We start from the raw sequence: 16315 nt of genomic DNA on the forward strand, positions 1-16315 counted from the left end.
ATGAATACAAAGTTCAAAGGAACAGCATATATTTGAAACATTTTCTGTAATTTTATAATAATCTGTCACTTTTGATCAGTTTAATGCATCCTTGCTGAATAAAAGTATATTTCTTTCAAATATATACATTACATAGATACTGAGACTAATGTCATTAGTGAAATTATTATTAGCTGTATAGCTATATTATAGCTGTATAACATGAATATAGGAAACAATTCTGATAATGAACAACATTAATAGTTTACTCTTCAGCCCATAAAATTGTGTCGGGCAGCTTTACATTGAGTAGTCACATTACTAAATATAGGTTTTAGAACTTCATACAAAGTGCATTAAATACTAGAAATTATTTCATATTAATTCATATCTAGGAGGCTGTGTTAAATCTTTTTTATTCATTCAGATAAATGCATCAATTTAAGTTAATCAACGGCAACCACAAAAGAGTTATTTTCTACTGATTTGTCATTTGCTTAAATTCTTGATATCTGTACAGACTTTACAAGTCAATAATCACAAGCAATTGTTTTGCTTAGGCTTGTATTAGAAAAATTATATTTAAAAAAAATAATACTATATATTAATATTAAAAAAATGTTATAGTGCTATTCCTGCATCCCAACGACCACTTCTAAGGAAAACATTCAGAAATATTTACTCAGTTTACCTAATTTAAACATAAATGAATAAATGAGGTTGTTTGCGAAAACATCCTACCTTATATTTGGCCAGCACTCTTCCTCTATCTCAACAGAAAAAGCTGTGCATTCTCTGTTCATTTGGTAAAAGAACATTTGACATTCAAAATCGCTTCTCTCTTCTCCCCATGTGGTTTTGCATAAGACTCCAGAAAGATTTGTGCCTTAAGATCAACAAGTTTCATATTACAGATGCGGAAATTCACCAACACCTACATTACATAGGGCACTTTATTCACTCAAGATAATTCTGTTCCAAAACAGTCAAAGGAAAACAGCGTTACAAAAAACAACAAAATATCAGCCAGCGAACTGATAATTGTTTGTATCTACACATCACAACCTTCAATTACATTTGAAATTTTTTTTAGAATTTTACCAAATAGAAATTTCTTAATGAATATATAACCTAAAGCTCCTTATTTCTCTAAAGTGTTCACTGTCTTTGCTGGGAAAACATGAAATTCATTTAGAGTTTTGACTTAATTTCTCTACTGCTGCTGATATGCCTAAAATCTGATCAAATAACATGTTTTTCACCTGAACTATATATCAAAAAACAACACCCTATACAACATCTGAATGCTTTCTGAGCTGTGTCATTTAAAAACACTGGCATGCGGTCACAGCCCTTCAAGACCAAATTTGTGTATTTTCTGCACAGACATATTTGGTATTCAAAACACACAATTTCCTTTCTTTTGCATGAAATAATCTATAGAGTTTAGTAGCAAAACATGACATAGGCCTATTTTCATTCTTTTGATATGAAAAACTTTGACTGGCACTTAGTCTGTGAATCAAATCTGCAAGAATATAAGACAAAGATGAAGTGAAATGCATTTTTTTACTTCAACATGCTTTGAATTGCTTCCTGAAGCAGCAACAACTCCAATGTTTTTCCTTAAAATATTTCAACAATGATTACATATGATCACCAATCTGGACAAATCTATATTTTTCTAACAATTTATATCATATATACTGAAAAAAATCTGCATACATATATGTATAAATAATTTTTTGCATTAAGATATTTTAACAAAAAACATGCTGTTGCATAAAAAAGGTGAATATCTGATTCTGGTGTCTTTGGCACAATATTTCAATGGGGAAATTTAATGTGAGGCTTTTCTGAAGTCAGTTTAATTTATTTAAAGAAACAGCTAAGGATGAATCAATAACAACAGAATTTTATTTTTAGGTGAACTATAAAGGGACTTATGTATTGCCCTTTTAAACTCTCATTTTTATGACAGACATTCTCAAGATATGGCACTTCAAAGGGGAAAATACTTAATATGAACCAAGCTACAGCAGGAAGACGCAACACTGATTCAATCCTGCCCACCCCCAGCATGACCTAGAGGTTTACGTGGTTCTCCAGGTCGACCCGGGTGCTTGCGTGGACCCTTTCCTCTCCCAGCCCCTTCTGTCCTTCCAGCCCCTGTTCCTCCCCTCTTCCTTCTCTGTCCATGTTTCGGAGCTGCTGCTTCCTCTTTGAGAGCCTGAGCCCACAAGGCATCAAAAGAACCTGGAGCTTGGTAACCCGGCTGGTTCTTATCAAGTGAGTCTCTGGAGAGCAGGACCCATATACTGGGCACATTTCTGCTGACTGTGAGACTGTCCAAGCCGGCCTCGGGCTCCAGGGGCTCCCAGACCTCCTGAACCGTGCGATAGACCAGCTTGGTGTGCTGGTGTAGGCCGTGTACACGGCGTTTCATGATCTCCACACATGTGATAGCTTTAGCCACGCTCTGACCCACACCCGTGAACACGATTTGGCGGCACAGATTCTGCCCCAACCCAACGCTCACCTCTGAGCCTTCATGAGGGCCTGGATGATCTGCGGAGGCTGTTTTCTCCTCCATACGGCTTAAAGCAAACCTCATCAGGTTGCGGATTTTGCTGCCATCCTTCACTCGAACTTCTGGAGTGTCGCTGGGCAGGTCGGGGAACGGACACGGGCAGGGCTGCTCGACTGTGCGTGCTTTTCTGTAGTTCTCCATGTCATGTAGCCTGCACCTGTGTAAATTAGAAAAGGAAAAAAGGCTAAATTAATGACTGTGTAATATATGTAGTTTGTTATGCAAACACATCACCCAAAAATATCTATAACTGTATCAGTAAAGATATAATTTCCTTCACCCATTATTGTGTATGTTGGTTTCAAAGACCCCATGTCAAATTAAAATGGAATAAAAAATTATTCTCCAAACTAAAATTCACAAATTATCATATTTTCTGTGGCAGTGTACTCTAAACAAGGGTGATTTTCATTAATGACAACTTGGGGTAAATTCGTGATTTAAATGTTATAAATGAATCGTTTATTACAAAATGCGATTGCTATTTAAAACATACATTTAGTACCTCGAAAATAGCATTAGTATTCAGAGCCGCACAAAAAACGTAACGTTACCACAAACGTACTTTCCCTTCCTTTGCTGAAGTAGCGCTTTGGCTAGCCAGTTTAGATGGTTGCAGCGGGTTTTCTAATAACTGCTGTCTTTTGTCGGTCCATATGAATGAACTGCGGCCGCTCAGCTTCCACAATCTTTTTAATATGCTAAGTTAACTACAACCAAAACGACACAGTTTATGAAACTCAAATGTTATGCTATAGATCGCTTATCCACGTGCAACAGCGCGTGACGTCAGCTGCCGGTAATGTGACAGTCTGCCGTAAAGTGCTGCGCGTGTTCATGGGAAGTGTAGTTTTGAATTAATATTTTTATTATTAAGTCGTTTCTAAAAATCGAATTGACCTTAGAATAATTATTTTAACCAAAGCATTTACATATAACCATTATTTAAGTCATGGATTCTGCCTATTAATATACTTTTTTCTTTATTGTTTACTTATATGCAGTCATACGCAGTTATATAGGCCCTACCTATGCATATATGCAGTTTGGCACGAGGAGGATAATATATCATTAGGATAAACTCTCAGATTACCGAAAATTCCTTTTGTTCTCCATTTTACTTTAGAATTTTACAATTAAAATTCATAAATCTCACGAAATCTTATCTATTAATAAACAAATAAGATACCAAACTTAGACTTTGCATCAAATAGGTCTTAATTTATTTTTACACATTTGCTGCTCCTTTTAAAAGAGCTATTGTAACCACTGATCTATAAATGCTCTATAGTTAAGAATCGTCAAGAAGAGTCATTTATAATAACACAGCGCCACCAAGCGATCATAATCACGAACTTTTCAGAGCTCTGATGACAGCCAGACTGAGGCTCGAAATTAATTGGTAGTTCAAAGAATTGGTAGTTCACTGAGAACCAGCCAATAGAAGTTCAGCCAATAATGTTGGGGTCTATTCATATTTTAATAGGCCTAGCCTACTCTTTTGTGATGCTGTCTGAAAAGACGACACAAAATTTCAAAACTTTTGATGGAACGACTATGCTAGTTTTAATTTTGTCATTTTATCTGAATATCAAAATTGTTTGAGATCTAGTCAGTCGAAAGAGTTAATTTGTCAAATTGTGTGTCTCTGGAAAATAGATAGGCTAGGCCTATAACTTTGTATTATTTTGAACGTCAAAGTTGTTTGTGTCTGTTTGTCCATGAGGGATTTGTGGACATACCAGTGCTTTTAGATTTTCATTTACAGTTTTTCTCAATTGCTTTGGCACATTTTTCGAAACAATCTTAACATTCTCTAAACTGTGAGTGCAAATGTCACAACTGTTTGCTGGAACTTCAGAACTTTATTGCACGTCTGCAAAATGTAGTTACTCACCCAAAACATTTCACTCATGCTTCAAAACCTAGTTATCGTGTCAGTAATTTGGCCAAGGCCACCAAAATATCAAGTATTTTTGTCATCGTGTGAGCCACACTGGTCAAAATGTTTAGTTGTTTTTTCACCATGACAGTCAACCATGGAAATGAAGGTTTTATAAAAAAAAATCCGATATTTGTTGAGAAAAGTCAATAGTACATAGAAAAAATAAAAAAAAATAAAAAAGTATATGAACATTTGTATTTATGCAGTACATTTATTTTTGTACGAATGCATTACATATAAGTGAAATCTTGCTTGTCCAATAAGATAAAATTGGTCCCATGGAGTAAGATGGCCTCCAGAATTGGCACAGAAGGCACAGAGTCATGTTGTTACTAGTTTTATTATTTTCCAACGTAATAACCATACTTTTTGTAGTCAATATTTCCGTGAATTTAGTGTACATTTAGATTACGTTTTTCATTAAAACCTATAGGCTATTGGGTAAATAAATTCAATTTGGATTCAATGGGCCTCATTCATGAAACACGAGCAGAACGAATTTTTGTGTAAACCGTTCGTAAAGCCGTTCTGACGTAAATTTTCGGATTCATGACAGTGTTCGTATTTTCAGAATGTTAGTTGGTACGAAAGAAATTTACACCTGCTCCCTACCACGTGTTATTGACTATGTATTGTTAGGCATATGGCCTATTAGTATTTTTAGCATTTATGCAATATACTGGAGCCAAACCTGAGAAAGTAGACCAGAATATTCCACTGCGTTCCTGGACACGCAATTTGCGTAGCTGTAATTCATAGGCGGGGGTTATGCTAACTGTGAATGAGTGTGCACGAGCGCCCTATTTACGAATGATTGGAATTCATTAACATACACATGTTTAACTATCAAATCTGATGTGTACGAAGTGTTTGTGAATTCGGAGGAGAGTTTTTGGGAAGGTCCGTTTTACGCGCAAATTACTCAGTATTTACTCCTTTATTTACGAATGTTTCATGAATGAGGCCCATTGTGTTGCTATTATGACGTATCTAAGATTAAAATCTGGGCATAAATATTCCTATGCCTGACTATATAGAAGTCATAAAATAAATATACCTCTCAGATTAATCTCTTTTACTGGGATTCCGTGTTGTTTGTCATCCATTATTAAATTTTCAAAACACAATTTTACATTCTGTAAAGATTTAGCTAGGGGCTTATTGCCTCTTTGAATAATTTTATATTTCGTGCTATAACAACTAAATTAACAAATGTTTCTATTTATTTCCCATAATAACACATTGGATGATGCTTCATCATCCAAATCTGGTACAATTTAATGCACATTCTTCCTTAAAGGGGCATATTTAACTAGGGCTCGTTCCCCAGTTAAAAGAGTCTACTTGTGCCCCTGATCATAGCATCCTCTGAATCGCTGAAAATGGATAAACTCAACATTTGCTTCACTATTTAACCACATCTGCTGGCAACAAATAACCTGAATGTACAGTATGTCATAAGGTTGTTTTACATGCATATTTGTGAAGTAGCATTCAAACAGATTAGTGCTTTTATAAATACCCACGTCTATCCAGACTTGGTAATAAGAATTTGCATAAAAGCATGCATAATTTGTACCTATAAAAAAAACACTCAACACTGTCTCTAGAGAAGAATATTTGATCAAAACATAAGAATATACAAGGGAACATAAAGGTGACAAGCAATAAATTTAATTACAGTTTTTCTCAGTCACTTTGGTGCATTTCTCGAATCATTCTTAATAGTTGCAAAGAAGTATGTGCATTTCTCAAAACAATTTGTACAAACAGCACCACACAATGGATTACCTACAAAAGCCTGTAACTTACTCAAAATCTTTAGTTCATCTTCCAAAAGCAAGTACTTATGTCTATGAACATATCAGTGCCATCAGAATGAAAAGTCCTTGTATCATTGTTCACAAACAAGGTTGTAAAAATGCTTAGTCATATTGTCAATATAACAGTGCACTTTGTTAGTATTACCTGATGTAAACTATGGCAACAGTTTGGATGACAGTTACTGTATTGAGATGCAGAAGGCTGCACTTCTTATGTGTCATATATCCATTTCAAAAGTACAAATTTACACATTATTGTATGTGGGATATTGATTGAAAGAGACAGTTCATCAGTTCAAATCAACCCTGAGACAATGTCTGCTGAGTGGATCCATTTACACACAATGAAAAGCATATTCACAGATTTTCTTTATGTAAATTATGTACAGTAATTAGGTACATGAAGTAGGTTATAGAAATTGGTCACTACATGCTTTAATTAGAGACATGTATGCTATGTAACATTATTTCATCAGTCACTATATTCTATTTTGAGCATAAAATCAGTAGATATTACCATACTGTAAGATAGACAGTGGTGAAAAAAATACTTCAGGCACAAATAAGGACTGCATGCCTGCTTTTAAAAAAGCATAATGCATTTCAACTCATGCTTTATATCATTTTAGTTTGTTATATACAACACTGTCTTTAAAGGTGTATGTTGATTGTAATATTTTGTTAATTTTATTAATGATATACATTTTATTGTTGATGTGGCATTCATAACTCCAGGATCTACTTCCTGCTACCATTTGAGTTGATGTCTAAGTTAAAAAACAGATTTTAATTCAGGATCCAGATCCGTCTACATATGTTCATGATATCAACGCAACTGCTTGAAATCTCAGATATGCAGGCGCTGATACAAATATGAAATAATGAACCTAAAGAATAGCATTACCAACAACAAGCACTAAACTACATTTATTACCAAGAAATCTTGAGATGGATTAAGATATGCTGGCCTTTTGTAGCAGACAGGCTTCTTTTTATAGCAGCAGCGTGCACTTCGCCATTTTAAATCATTTCTAGGCTGAAGGGACACTGAAGTGCATAAGCCCTTCAAAAGGTCCAGTGGATGCTTGTTGTCCCAGTGAACATAATTGACAGAGATCGGGGGATCATACTCCTCCTGCCAGTACCAGTCTGTAGTTAGTAAACTGCGGCGCAGACCGATCCAGCCATCCCCATCCTCCCTGGTCAGGTTATCAGCCATGTCTTTATGGACAGATTCAGTTACAGGACAGGCAAACTGATTTCCGTTATTCATGCAGTACTCGCGAGACTTCTTCCAAGTCAGAGGGTCCCGTCCAATCGCAAATGCTCCAGGAACCAACACACAACCACGAAGATCTGGATGCATGAACAAATGAACAGATTTTTACCTTTTGCCTTCCACCAGCCAGGGTCGTGCACCATTGAAAACTGAATTGAGAATGTTTTTATTTTCGATTCTAATTCAGTTCCTGAAATGGAATTGAGGACAACAGACAGACAGACAGACAGACAGACAGATAGACAGATAGATAGATAGATAGATAGATAGATAGATAGATATGATTCAAATAAGATCTTTTTACCTGGATTTTTATTGATTGGTACAGCCGGGCCTCCAAATATTACTTTTGCAGACATATGTTCCAGCATATAAACGGCAATCCTTGATGTTGGGTGCCAGATTGTGGTCATTTTATATGGTATAGTTACAACAGTTGAAGAGTAGTTTGTGCCAGTGATTGCTGTCCAGTCAGACGCTGAGAGCAAACCTCCATGTATGCGCACATCATCTTTGCTGTCTGTTTCAGCGATCACCAAAGCCTTGCCATTTGTATCAGCAAACTGCAGCAGGTAGCAAGCAAAGAACATGTTTTCTGGGATCAGCTCCACAATGAGGCCTGGACTGAAAAGTCTGAGGGACACTCGCTCCGTAGCATTAACCAGCTGGGATTTCTGCAGGTCTAAAAATGGCAGAAGCGTTGAGGGAGAAGCCTGTAACTGGTTACCATTGTGAAATAGCGAGGACGTGTTTCCTGATAGCATAAGTAACTTGGTCTTAGACACATTGAAGATGGAAGGCACGATAAAGCTCTGACCCTGAAACTTTGTGGGAAGAATCTGATTCATTACCATGTTACAATTACAGCTCTCAGTCTCTACACACGGGTGGGTCAATATCACAGCGACTTCTTTGCTCGATCTGACCCTCAAAATAGAACCGTTGGTCTGAAGCTGGACCAGCTCGTAGGAGTCGATACTGAACGTCTCTTCACGAACACCTGATGTTGATGTTTGCTTGACTATAGTGACGCTGTTTTGACTGCCCACCGCATTGATAATGAGTAACTTGAATGAGCTGTATCTTAAGGTTGTACTGACAAGCAAAGGTAGGTTGAAAGATTGAAGATAATTTGGGTAATCCAGCAAAGGGATCAAATAATTTGTGCCAAGATTTACAGTTGGCTGGACGACATAGGACTGTGTGCTGTCTGCCCGGTGACTTATAGAAACCACTGTGATGTTTTTGTCACTGCTAATTCTGACAGATAAAATCGAGGGGCCTTGTTCATTTACTTCAGCAGACGTTGGAAACCGAATACTCATGGTCTGCCCTGACTTTGGGATTTGTAAGACTTTCTGTGTGGTTTTGTAGACGACTTTGAATGTAGTGTTGTCATGAAGGGCCGTGACTCTTAGACGGTTAATGGTATCAGATGGATAGAAGAAACCAAGGTTCTCTGGAAAGGCAGTGATAAATTTGTCTCCATAGCCCACTACTGTAAGACCTAAAATAAAAGTGTTCACTTAACATGAGCATGAGATCAACACACACATCAGTTTGAAAATAGTTACACTGCATCCCAAATAACTTTAAAATAGCAGTTCTCAAAATCTTTCAGGTGGAACAACAAAAACGGCCAAATCTGGGAGAAACCAGATCAGTAAATCATTCGTTTCATTTAAATGTATTTGTTTTTATCCAAACCGCTGTCATAGAGGACAGTAAAATTTCTTGCCTTACCTTGGCGAAACATTGATGCGATCAGCAGAAAAACAAGCATGGTTATGGCTTTAACTTGCTCTGTGCTCTAGCGCTGGAAGAAATGACAAAAAACACATTGATTGCAAAATGTTTTGCTACACATTAATGTGTGTAAATGAATAGAGTGTTTTCGATTACAAGCAACCATGGCCATAGCCAGCTATGAGGTCGTTGTAGTTTAGTTAACCTTTCACAAAGTCATGCTAAAACATTCATAAGAGCACTAGACAAAGTTCTTATCATACAGCAATGCTTAATAATGAAAACTCTTACAGTAATAACTATTGTTGCAAGAATAATAAACAAATAATAAATTATTCACCCCTAAACTATAGTAAAGTAATAACAAATTTTGATGCACTAAACAAGGTCTAATTTAACTATGTCCATCCCCATAAAACAGAGAAAACATCTTTCAGTGACTACATCTACATGTCTGTCTCTTTTGAAGTTAATATGCAGTGTATATAAGTTGCATTTGTAGGTGTTAATATTGCACAATTCTTAACACCCTACCCAGACTTTCTAAAGTTAATACAAATCAGCCAAGACAAACAAAAAAGGCAACGGTATATTTTTTCTTTGCAGAAATTCTACATCATTAAAGGACACATTTCAGAACTCCAACACTTATCTACACAAACCATCTGCTATGCTACATCTCTAGCTACAACAAAATCTATTACCTGATGTCTTGGTCAGTACTGTTCTTCTCTCTAAAAATCACCCCTTTGCCCTTATTTTAGCTCGGACACATCTGACTTTCAAAATGCTTGTTTTTTTTCTCAGATTTGCATAGGATCCTGGCTATGTCAGACACTTCAGTACATATACGTCATTTGATATAATGTTGTTTACAATGCAAAATTCTGCTGTTCAATTCCCACTAATAAAATGTCATACAGCTGATCCAAGAGATTTGCAAAAAGCATTTTAAAAACGTGCTTACAGTTGTTATTGCAACCGTTTTACCACAAGTATTTAGTGCAAAAACACAGCCAAATGTGGTAATGCTGATGACAGTAAAGTATCCTACATTACGGCACAAGTTCACTCACATGTGATGCTAACAATTCACATGTATGACAAACATATGCCTTAAATAAAACATAAACCCATATGGATAGGGTAAGATAAAGGGAAATACTTCCAACACAGATTATGAATTTGAAAGTAATTTATTGAAAACAGCTGAATTTGTAACTTGGCACAAGTGATCCAAAATTACAAGCAAAACCATGTTTATGATTGAATAAAATTCTAACTGTTGCATGTTTATGTATCTAGGTGTCTGTGATTAAAAGGCTACAACCCCTGATTTACCTAAATGACATCACAGAATGGAGGCGATGGTGAGCCGAAAAACGTCAACCAACAGAGGTAAACACACCCATAATGCACCAGAATCAAGTCAAATAGGCTTGAAGGTGTCTATGGTGATATTAAAAAGAGCACTGTGATCTTGTGACATATGCTTGTATTCCCCTACAATAATTTCACTTTAGTTGCCTTCACTTTAGATCACCATGCATTATATCAGACATTAAAGTTTTGATAGTTGCCATATTTGAGAGGCTATTCAGTTTTGGTTTGTGCAATAATAGTATGTGAAGCCCTAAAATATGATATAGAACTAATAATATGTAGCTTTATTGTGTTTTCAGAAGATCCATATATTTTTAAATGTGAATATTGATTTATATTACGCACATAAAATGCAACCAAAATTCTATGAAGTGAGCAATTAGATTCATTTTACCAAGAACCATGATTAAACTGTTGTAATATGATTTATTATTGCAGTTACTAACTTCAGGTCAATAATTTCGGCAAGAAGGACAGACCTTTGGCAACGTAATGCTAAAATGATCATATAGTGTATTAAAGGTCATATCACTAAAGTATTTGCCCTGTTTGTAGCAGATGGGCCTAAGCTTGGTGCAACAGGACACGCTCTTCCAGGAAAACTCCTTGTTGGAGTCTTGGGACACAGCAGCGCACAAAGCTTTCCAGGGCTTATCTGGATGCCCATCGGCCCACTTCGTGTAGCTCACGCTGTATTCACTGTCATTGCCTTTCTGCCAGTACCACTCTGACGTGAAGATACTGTGTCGCAGACCGATCCAGAGGTACCCGCGACTTCCGTTGTTTTGCAGAAAGTTGGTCATCTCTTTTTGGGCCATTTCACTGCTTGGTGTGCTCAGCTGGTAAGATATATTTAGGCAATAATGCTGGGACTGGGGCCATGTCATGACATCAGTAGTGGTCTTAAATTGTGCAGAATCTGCCACACAGCCATCACGATCTGTGCGCACACAAACATATGTTAACACATTTACAGTATGCACTGTGAATTTTGATTTATTCGCATTTTTATGTAACTTAAAGTAGGATGATGTAATATATATTAGTCAGCAAATTTAAAATGAATTCAAAAATTATTCTTGGTCTTGCATCTGTTTATGTTACTCCAAAGATAATTAGTGATATACGTTCATAAGAAAATGTCAGGAACAGATTTTGTATTAAAATACATTTTCTGAGCTATTCATTTTCATTAAAAATCAAGCTCTAAAAATTACAAAATTATTTGTTTACACTACTGTTCAAAAGTTTGGTGTCAGTGGGATTTTTAAATATTTTTGAAAGAAGTCACAGTATAAACAGCAATATTGTAATATTAATAGTACTTACTAATATTTTTACTTAAAATAACTGTTTTCTAATTTAATGTATTTTAAAATGTCATTTATCCCTGTGATGGCAAAGCTGAATTTTCATCAGCCATTATTCCATTCTTCAGTGTCACATGATCCTTCAGAAATCATTCTAATATGCTGATTTGTTGCGCAAGAAACATTTCTTATGAAAAACTGTCAATACTGTGATACATTTTGTTTTTAGAATTCTTCAGCATTTAGTTTAAATAGTTTTTTTATAACATCTTTGCTGAACAAAAATAATATGGATTTCTTAAAAAAAAATTGTTTTAAACTGTGGTGTATAGCAGTATTATTATATATCATAAATAAATATAATTGTATAAAACACATTGCGAATTAATCCAATTTTATGCCATGTGCCATTCAGACATTCAATAACATCTTAATTTTGCCAATCCAATCAATTCCTGATTTCATAAACCAATTAAAATCGAATCCTTACAAAAATGGGAGTACAGGTTGTAAGTATAATTTGATGTTGACTTTAACTTACTCTTGGATAAAAAAAGATAACATTTTACCTGGGTCTCCGTTTAAAATGATAGCCGGGCTTCCGTAAGGAATTCCACTCTCCATCTTCTCAAACCTGTACACTCCGATCTTGGAGGTTGGATGCCAGATGACATGCACACCATTAAGCGACACAGATATGGAAGAGTAGTTTGAATAGGGAATGGGTTTCCAGCCAGTGGATTTCAGTAATTTGCCGTCTATATACACATTGTCCTTACTGGCTGTTTCAGCTATGATAACAGCCTCACCTTCTGTCGAGTTCATCTGAACCAGGTAACAAGCGGCGAACATGGTTTCTGGTATGAGTTCTAAGACGAGGCCTGGACTGATAAGTCTGATGGACACCTCATTTGATGCACTGATGAACTGAGATGCACTCTTAAGTTCCGGGAAGGGAATTAGCTCTGAGGAATTGGACTGTTGAGTTTTTATATTCCTGCCATTGAGCCTTACATTCGTTGTGTTAGTCACTTGCAGCCAGGCTGTATTCAGGTTCTTCACCAACGGCACAACAAACGTGTCACCCCACAGCTTTTGGGGATGAACGTGGCTCACCACCATATTGCAATCACATCCGGTAGTTTCTACACACGGGTGGGTTAACAGCACAGCCATGTTGGCATTAGAGTACAGTTTAATGTCCGAACCGTTAGTTTGGAACTGGTAAAGTTCGTAAGGCCTGAGCGTAATGTCAAATGCTTTTTGACCATCCGCGCTGATACTTTGGACAGTGATTAAGTTCACGGCGTGTTCGGCGTTGATAACGATCAGCCTGAACGAATTGTATCTCCAGTTGTCGGGAGCTAACTGACCTGACATATTGTACAAGGACGCCATCATCTGATTGTAATTGATAAATGGGATTGAATACGACTTTCCGAGATTTTTTACAGGTTGAACGACATTAGACTGCACGCTGTCCCCGCGTTTACTGAGCCAAAGCACCACGATCTTTTCAGTGCTGTTGACTTTGACTAAAAGAGGGGAGTTTGTGAACTGATATTGCTCGATGTACTTGGGAAAATGCACAATTTTAGTCTGCCCAGACTGTATCTTATCATTATATACGTTTGTGTAGTTGATGCTGATTGAGATGAGGGTGTCGTCGTAGAAAGCAGTAATTTGGAGCGTGTTGGAGGGCTCCTGTGGATGGTAGTAGGCAATGTTTTCTGGGAATGCTGTGATGAAGTATTTTCCATAGCTCTCCACTGACAGTCCTGTCAAATCATAAGTTTAAAATGAATTATTTTTGTACAGATATAGATATTCTGATATAGCATTCCCATGCACAGTTCAGCACAGTGAGCCTAAGGTTTCCTACAGTTTTCTAGTTTCTCCTGTATCACTCTGCACTCTTTCTTCTCAAGAAACTTCAACTCAGATCAATATTTCATGGCCATTGATTTGCTAAGCAGCCTTGTAATAAGTTAGAGAATGTGCAGTCACTCAGTTTAATAGCAAAATGAACTCAAAACAGGGTGAAGACCTGACCATCTTGAAGACTGTCTGATTATAAGCTACCCTTTATGTGCCATTATTTGCAGTAAAATACAGAACAATTTGTGTAATGACCCATAAAACAACAATGAAACCAATGAGACTTATATATTTAGTCATTAAAACAACTTTGTACATATGTTTGTGTGCAGTTGTGAGAGATGATTTACCAGAGCAAACTAATGACATGAAGAGAAGAAGAAACAGCATCACGGTCACTCTGTGGTTCTCAGGACAGTTGATTTGAGCAGCTACTGGTGTTCGACCAAGCTAGAAAATCAGATGAATAAATAAGACAGTCTGATACATAAAAACTGGTCTTTTTTGTCTTTTATGGCTCCTTTGCTGGAAAATCTACCTGATATGGTTTGTTGGTCTGGTTTCTTAGGCTGGTCTGGTTTGTTTAGGCTGATTTTCAAATGTTTTCATTGTTGTTTTCCAGAGATAATAGTTAATAATAATAGCAGAGATAATAATTCTGTATGAAATTTAAAGAGTTAATCAATACATGTAGCCTAATGTAAACTAAAATACATACAAGTGTTTCATAAAGGATATATGAAGCTGTGAAGCTGTGTAGTTCTTATGTGAAGATATTTCTTCCTGATTCAGTCATATCAATATAATTGACTCGACAAAACTGATTAATGTCCATGTTACATTTGTAAAAATGAACATAGATTAAGAAGTCACAAACATAACCCATGCATAATTGCTAAGTTTATCAAAACCTTTTTGACAGAATCTAAGTCATAGTTAAACATTTTAATTAAAGCTGTTCCTAAATTTGTAATTCCAATACAAAGTCAGACAGAAATTATTCCCATATAGTGCATTTTCAACAACAGACAGATCATAAACATACTCATGTAGTTCAGTATTGACATAACATTCTGTTATGTAAAACTGATGACTTACTTACCTGATGCTTCAAGATCACAGGTCTTCCACTCTCTGAGCAAAATAATCTTCTTTTGTGTGTTTTTCCAGCAACTCAGGATCGTTTTGCATTCAAAACTCATTTAGTGTCTCCATGCAAGTTTGCATAATGAGCTGTTGACATGTGACTATTAGTCATACAACACATGCTGTATAATCTCACAGTGCAATCATCACTCAATTCCTCACTCCTCTACACTCATAAAAAAGGTACAAAAGCTGTCACTGGGTGGTACCTTTTCAAAAGGTATTAATATGTACATTTTAGGTACTAAGGTACTTATAAGTTTAAGGTACCAATATGCACCTTTTAGGGGTAAATAAGGTAACAAAGGTGTATTTTTGAAAAGGTGCCGCCCTAGTGACAGTTTTTGCACCTTTTTTTCTGATGATGTATTGCAAGTCACTTTGAATAAAAGCATCTGCTAAATGCATAAATGGAAATAGAAAGGAAATACAATGCACGCACAAGGTCTGAGGGGTGAACGTTGGTTTATTTGGGAAAAAAAACTTCCTAGACAATGATATGCAGATTGTTTTAAAGATATGTTTTAATGTATCCTAAAAACTTTCTTTTTTTTGAAAGTATATATCTCTATTTTGGAAATATAAAGTGCTAATAACAATAATAAAGTAATGTTTCTAGATAAACAGTATGGACATTGTGAATAAGATCTAGGCTATGTACAGCATTCATGGTTATAATAGCAATATGAACTTTCTACAGGTATGTGTGGCAAAACAACTTCACATCTTCCTTTATGTGATTTAACATCTTTACTCTTTCCTATTTACTAGCATGAACTACTGTTATTTTGATTTTAACCCTTGTGCCATGCTGAAAACCAGTCAAAAACCACCAGCATTTAAAATACTGCTTGTAAAGCTCTCAGTTAGCTATATTATCACCAAACTTGCAGTCTTTTGTCAACTTGTTGTTTCTTTTACTCAGCACAGGTTTTTTTATTTATTTTTGGAACTGATTGATCGTAAGCCTCAATGATCTGAATTTATGCACCTCAGTCTTTGAGTTAAAAAAGCATGATTTGTGGATAATTTTGGCAATATTCACTCAAAACTGAGGTGCATAAGCTCAGATCAATGATCAATCAGTTCCAAAAAGAAATTCAAAACCTGTGCTAAATGAAAGAAAACAAGCTGATAAAAGGATTTAATTCAAATTAGCATAATATACAGTAGCATATAGCATAAGAAATTTATAAGCATTTATTTGTTGGCCAGTCATTTTTGAAGGGACACAGA

At 36.0% G+C, this 16315-nt stretch overlaps 2 protein-coding genes across 3 annotated transcripts; both read right to left on the reverse strand.

Annotated features, from left to right (window-relative positions):
* Positions 1 to 1790: 1790 nt before the first annotated feature.
* On the reverse strand, positions 1791 to 3386 carry rpp25l (ribonuclease P/MRP 25 subunit-like). Of its 2 annotated transcripts, none has more exons than XM_016458385.1 (2): positions 3135 to 3386; positions 1791 to 2726 (listed from the first exon to the last, which is right to left on the reverse strand). In XM_016458385.1, exon 2 carries the CDS (start codon positions 2708 to 2710, stop codon positions 2039 to 2041), a length of 672 nt encoding a protein of 223 aa, XP_016313871.1. In that variant the 5' UTR covers positions 2711 to 2726; positions 3135 to 3386; the 3' UTR covers positions 1791 to 2038. The 2 variants fall into 2 exon arrangements, with proteins under 2 accessions (XP_016313871.1, XP_016313872.1); XM_016458386.1 differs by having other exon boundaries at positions 3124 to 3386.
* A 3867-nt stretch (positions 3387 to 7253) lies between these two features.
* On the reverse strand, positions 7254 to 10084 carry LOC107666732 (uncharacterized). The gene is made up of 4 exons (XM_016458165.1): positions 10067 to 10084; positions 9360 to 9432; positions 7921 to 9123; positions 7254 to 7693 (listed from the first exon to the last, which is right to left on the reverse strand). Exons 2-4 carry the CDS (start codon positions 9397 to 9399, stop codon positions 7254 to 7256), a joined length of 1683 nt encoding a protein of 560 aa, XP_016313651.1. The 5' UTR covers positions 9400 to 9432; positions 10067 to 10084.
* Between the last annotated feature and the right edge of the window lie 6231 nt (positions 10085 to 16315).

Source organism: Sinocyclocheilus anshuiensis, unplaced genomic scaffold, assembly GCF_001515605.1.
Source record: "Sinocyclocheilus anshuiensis isolate Anshui unplaced genomic scaffold, SAMN03320099.WGS_v1.1 scaffold267, whole genome shotgun sequence".
NCBI classification, from domain to species: Eukaryota; Metazoa; Chordata; class Actinopteri; order Cypriniformes; family Cyprinidae; genus Sinocyclocheilus; species Sinocyclocheilus anshuiensis.

Bases quoted from the DNA above. Each gene is read 5' to 3' on its own strand.
- LOC107666732 (XM_016458165.1), bottom strand. From the start codon at position 9,399: ATGCTTGTTTTTCTGCTGATCGCATCAATGTTTCGCCAAG. The intron at 9,124-9,359 runs GTAAGGCAAGAA...CTTTTATTTTAG, and splicing joins CGCATCAATGTTTCGCCAAG to GTCTTACAGTAGTGGGCTAT. The intron at 7,694-7,920 runs GTAAAAAGATCT...TCATGCATCCAG, and splicing joins ACCAATCAATAAAAATCCAG to ATCTTCGTGGTTGTGTGTTG.
- rpp25l (XM_016458385.1), bottom strand. From the start codon at position 2,710: ATGGAGAACTACAGAAAAGCACGCACAGTCGAGCAGCCCTGCCCGTGT.